Source organism: Dendroctonus ponderosae, unplaced genomic scaffold, assembly GCF_020466585.1.
Source record: "Dendroctonus ponderosae isolate FM_Combo_2020 unplaced genomic scaffold, Dpon_F_20191213v2 Dpon_F_20191213_8, whole genome shotgun sequence".
NCBI classification, from domain to species: Eukaryota; Metazoa; Arthropoda; class Insecta; order Coleoptera; family Curculionidae; genus Dendroctonus; species Dendroctonus ponderosae.
The window spans coordinates 12,331,859-12,337,369 of record NW_026019016.1 but is presented as its reverse complement, the minus strand read 5'-3'; the positions used below and the strand labels follow the sequence as shown (position 1 = coordinate 12,337,369).

At 42.2% G+C, this 5,511-nt stretch overlaps 2 protein-coding genes across 2 annotated transcripts in view; one reads left to right on the top strand and one right to left on the bottom strand.

Annotated features, from left to right (window-relative positions):
- LOC109541951 (ADP,ATP carrier protein 1) overlaps nt 1–5,511 on the bottom strand; it is an 18,485-nt gene that overhangs the window by 11,029 nt on the left and 1,945 nt on the right. The window lies entirely within an intron of this gene.
- LOC125505500 (putative inositol monophosphatase 3) lies at nt 2,468–4,213 on the top strand. The gene is made up of 4 exons (XM_048669440.1): nt 2,468–3,043; nt 3,378–3,520; nt 3,681–3,801; nt 3,958–4,213. The coding sequence occupies exons 1-4, from the start codon at nt 2,572–2,574 to the stop codon at nt 4,185–4,187; spliced, it is 966 nt and encodes a 321-aa protein (XP_048525397.1). The 5' UTR covers nt 2,468–2,571; the 3' UTR covers nt 4,188–4,213.

Here is a 5,511-nt window from a genome sequence, read left to right as displayed (position 1 = left end):
TTTGCAGCCGAAACGGTATATTTCGTCCCGGTGGTGCCACGCTATGCTATTCAACGTTATATTGGCTATCAGCGATACTTACTTTGTCAGCCTGCATTCTAAATGGTTGTTCCAGAGTGGTGCACAAGCAGTACGACCCGAAGGACATTTGGAATATACTGCACAAATACCAAGTAAAACTATAAAAACTCACAATTGTACAATTGCTGCATGTCTTTGGCGCATCAAGAGTTTTGCTCGGTCTGCTGATGAACTTCTACTACTAGCTGCATCCAGAATGGATGCAGCAGAGGAATATTCTTCTTAGACGTGACTCTCAGCGTCATTTTTTCCAATGAATACTTTACAATTAATTTAATTACAATGAGTTTTTTCTTCTGCTATCTTACTGTAGCATTTCCCCTGAACTAATCGCATATCCGCCAATTCGAGAAAGGAAATTCAAAGTAAGTCACAGTTTGACAAATTACTGTTAAGATTGACAAGATCTACCTGTAACTATCTGTTAATGACAAAAAACATCATTGCCGCTGTGCCCTTTCATCAAAAAATTGTAGAAGAAAACTTTTTTGATATAAAAATTTTTCGTAATTTTTCTTTTTGAATGTTTAAGTATTCCAATAGGCTACCAAGTAAACATGGAACCATTTCAAAATAATGCTTAATAACAAAGTTGAAATTCGATCTTCAACTGTTAATATCTTCTAGAAATAAAAAAAAAAAATTTTTCAATATTTTTCTCGTACTCCCCAAGGGAACATCTAGCACCCCTTAAAGGGAATGACGCCAATTTTGAATCACCCTGTATAGGAGAAAATTGTTGGTTTAAGGTGGCCTATGTGTTCCTTCCTCCTTTCTACGCACACTGCATGATCTCGGCTGGTAGGCCGGATGGAATCGACACATCAGCTCTATATTCACTCGCTACTGGAGGAGGCCATTTGTCCACAGAGAAAATCCGCGAACTCCGAGAACTTTTGCCTGGAACGTTTGTCTCCCAAATGTATGGATGTTCGGAACTCTGTGGAGTGGCAGTTATGTTCAACTTGGCCAGCACCAAAGACACGCTGCTGATGCATTCCAATCCCTCTTCCAGTGGACGTCCCACACCAGGGTGCCAATATAAGGCAAGATGAGTTTTTGCCAGCACTTTTCGGGGAAACATTGCGGATGTTTAGGTGGTGAACGTAGAAACTGAAGACAATAGCGGGCCACACCAGCAAGGCGAGCTGCTGGTTAAAAGCGAGTTCAGCATGGTTGGTTACTACCAGCAAGACTCATCTGCAGCATATGATAACGAGGGCTGGTTATGCACAGGCGATATAGCATATTTTGACGAAAATCATTGCTTTTACATAGTGGATCGCAAGAAGGAGATTCTAAAATTCCGCGGCTACCAAGTGCCGCCCGCTGTAGTTGAACAGGTAGGCTGCCGCGCATGAATTTGAGGAAAAGTGTGAGGGACATCTTCATTTTAAGATCCTGCAAGAACATCCTTCGGTCAAACAGTGCATCGTTATAGGAATTCCCCATGAGGTGGAGGGCGATCATCCCATGGCAATTGTGGTGCTTCACCAGTCGTTTGTAGGGAGAGTAACTGAAGAGGAAATCACGAGCTTTGTTGAGGGCCGAGTGAACGACTTTCAGAGGCTGAGAGGAGGAGTGAAGTTTATCGACGTCCTTCCCACCAGTCCTTCGGGGAAAGTGCGCAGGAAGGAAATCCGGGACATGGTTATAAGTGGGCTCCTATAGACTTTTTTGCATATTTAGTAGCCAGCTTTCTTTGTCAAGGCACGCTCCACTATAAACTCAAAAAAACCCAGACTTTTCATTTTCCTCTAAAAAGTTGCTGATGTTCCGCAAAATCAAACTCTTCTCTACACTTTTATGGTGTTTTCCCGGTCGGTAGGACGTTTTTCGTGAAATGATGCGAGTTTCGAAAATGGCCTTTCGGAAGTTTATTGCGTCCCCCTTGAATGTTTAGAGTTGTAAGTAGTTTTCGGAGGGTTCTTCAGGGTTTTGCGTCTCAAATGGGCGATTTGGATGCCGAAATGTTGCCGAGCTTAATGGTGATATTTTAGGCTTTAACACTTTGATTGTTTGAAGCAAGGGCGGATCCAGGGGGGAAGTCTTGGGGGTCATAGGGGACCCCCCATTCAATTCTCTATCCAACGGTGCGAATAAAGGCCATTTAGTTATCTCTGGAATGATGTAAAACCGAGCGTTCTTGTTCATTTTGCTTCCGAGAAACATGCAAAACGGGACGGAAAACATGAAATTTTGCAATAATCTTGCGCTACCCTTGCACAAAACGACGATCATTTTTCCAATTTCATAGACAACAGAAAACTGTATTTTTTCTACTTAACCCCCCCCTGACTTTAAAGCTGGATCCGCCCCTGATTCCGAGCCCTTAAGCAAGGAGTCAGTTACGATATATGCGCTAGTCCAAAGTTCGCCGTTACTAACCTCAAACTGTCACTGTCAAACCAAAACTTTGTTTTTGTTATGGTTGAAGAAAATTTCCAAAAAGAAATCCGTAAAGATTAGGACTGAAATGAAGTAAAAATAATGAACTTCTCCGGGATAATCAAGCTAAACAAACGGGCCTACTGTGTGCTATTCCTTCTCGCTGTCGTATTTGTGTATTTGCAATTTTTCAAAGCAGCAACCAGCGAAAATGTTAGCTTGTTTTATATGCTGGAAGTTGCGATTCACGCGGCCCAAGCCGGCGGCAGCCTGGTAGTTTCAACGCGAAACAATCTAAAGATCCATTCGAAAGGCAAAACGGCCGAAGGAAAAGATGATAGCGTAACAAGTGCAGACTATTTCAGCCACTGTGCCATGCTCGGCATCATAACAAGGGCTTTGCCCCAAGTGACGCTAATTTCTGAGGAAAACGGCATTAATTGTAAAAAGGAATCGGCAGCCCAAACGTACAATCAACCATTAAATCTGCAGTTTGATTATCCAGCGGCGTATGTAGAGGCAAGCGACGTTACAATATGGATAGATCCTTTGGATGCTACCGTGGAATATACAGGTAGATTTTAATATTGGTGGAGGCTTTGCGTTGTCTGTTGCGTTAGTCTAAAGAACGGGAGTTCAAGCGTTGGTTCACGATGCAATAACCGGTTCAAAATGCATCAAAACTCCGATTGATTGAAGATTCACTGCACCAATCAATTCCACAATTTCTACTTTTCTCAATAGACCTTCCATCTAGAAGCATATCAGAAGTCAACAGAACAACGTTTGCATGTTTAGCTTCAACCGAAAGCGGGCGTATAAAAGGGCCTCATTCAGAGGCCCCTGAACCCAGAATTTAAACTTTCTTAGCAATAATTTAAAGGTGTTTAAGCCTGATCTATTTGCAGAAAAGTTGTATCAATACGTGACCACGATGGTGTGTGTGGCCGTAAACGGTAAGCCGATTATTGGGGTAATCCATCAACCGTTCAATGAGTCAACTTCTTGGGCTGTGGTGGGTTTTGGACATTCGGCCAATCTTAACGAGAAGGTAATAAGGCTGTTAATTTTCTGCTCTGTTTAATAGAACAGAAAAAGTATGAGAAGTGCCTATAATTTATTGTCATTCTGTGGAGCCCCTAGGAAACTGCCAATACTATTTTCTGTTTTATTCAACCCTGGGGCTGCTCTAAGCCTTGCTCAATTTGTAGGTACATGGGACGGATTCGAACTTGCCAAAAATCATCATATCACGGTCACACAGTGGAACTATAGAGCAAACATTGAAAACAAAGTTTAAGGATTTTAAACTGATAGTTGCCGCTGGCGCAGGCAAGTCCACAATTGTGTTTTTAGCATACACCGGGTCCGAAGCGTGAAAGGAAAAACTGTGAACTAGTCTCAATGCTTGCAAACATGTTCAGTTTAATGAGTTTTGGACACCCTATAGAATTTCTGTTTTGATAATTGAAATGGGTGATTTTTCAGGGTACAAAGCCTTAAGAGTCGCAGACAATACGGCGGATGCTTACTTGCACAGCACGGCGATCAAAAAGTGGGATATTTGCGCTGGAAATGCTATTCTGAGCGCTTTGGGCGGAAAAATGACTACCAAACACGGACAAACACTGACGTATTACAACGACACTAATGTGATCAATAAAGAGGGCTTAGTGGCAACGCTACGAAACCATGAAGCGTTTATAGATAAGCTGTAAAATAAAATATATGGAGTTTATATAGATTTTTATGGGTTTTCAACTTCACTTTCTCTTACATTCCTCTATTCAAAAGGCTTCGCAGTATACATTTATGGTGGTCAAAGTTGGAAAGAAAGACAAAGTGTTTTTCACATAAAATCAACGTTAAAAGCCACTGAAAGTACCCGGTTCTTACATGGGGCTTTGCATATACACATTTGCTCAGAAAAACCTGCATTGCTGCAATGACCAACGGTTGGGGCACTTTGCGACACTTTTTTCTACACATTTCATGCTAAAAACACTAATTTTCTCCGCAACTGACATTTCGGTGTCACTCGACAGTCATCGGATGCGCCGATAACAGTCGATTTGGGCCCGAGTGCGCCGAGCGCAGTTGATTTGTTTGAAATAGTGTTGCCGTCTCCGTCAAATACGCACGCATTAAGCAGAAGTGACAAGTGACAAGTTGTCTTCCAGTAACTGTGACTGTTTGAATTTATGACGTTAGTGTTTAAGTTCTGTATAGTGTTGAAAGTGTTAGCGAATGAGCACTAGCAAGACTTTTGTGCCCTGATAATGAGGTGCGCTCGAAGTTGATTACATTTGAAATCAGCCATCAGCCAGTTATTAGGGTTTTTCTTCACTAGTCAAATTATTGGACGCCTCACACTACGGACAACTGAAGGAAACCTCAGACTCACATATCCAGACAAAACTGTATGAGCCAAGGAGTAAAATAAAACTCTTTCCAGTTTGCGTGCGCAAATCCAGGCTTGCCAGGACATCAATACAAACTTCGCAAGTTAGTTATAGAATGCGCAGTTATCGCAGCTAAGAGAATTTGGTTATATTTCCGGTTTTTATCATTTAAAAATAGCACACCTGAAAAAACCAAATCACTAAACCCGCTGGTTTATCGGCTGTAAAATGACGGCCCAGACGAGCTTAAGAGCAGTCCTATCGGCGACTTTTGTGGGTCTACTACTGGCTGCCACCACCGTTTTATCCTTGTATCATGTGCTGACGAACAAGGGCGAACGCGCCAGTTTGGGATGGTTTCTGGAGAACACTTCGCCACATATGTGGGCCGCTTTAGGCATCGGACTGTCCGTGTCTGTGAGCGTTGTTGGGGCTGCGGTGGGCATTCATACAGTCGGCGTTAGTATTCTGGGCGCAGGTATGTACATCTACTTTAATTCTATATACTTTCCTGACTGTGTTTCAATTCCAAATCAAATTTATTCCAGGGTTTCAGTCATTTATTGTCTCTATTTATCAATCAAAATACGTTTCGGTGCATTTTTCCACCATCATCAGTTTTTATGTGTAGCGTTGTTGC

Excerpts from the sequence above, each read along its gene's own strand:
- LOC125505500 (XM_048669440.1), top strand. The coding sequence starts at position 2,572 with ATGAACTTCTCCGGGATAATCAAGCTAAACAAACGGGCCTACTGTGTG. Across the intron at positions 3,044-3,377 it reads TGCTACCGTGGAATATACAG|AAAAGTTGTATCAATACGTG; the intron begins GTAGATTTTAAT and ends ATCTATTTGCAG. Across the intron at positions 3,802-3,957 it reads GATAGTTGCCGCTGGCGCAG|GGTACAAAGCCTTAAGAGTC; the intron begins GCAAGTCCACAA and ends GTGATTTTTCAG.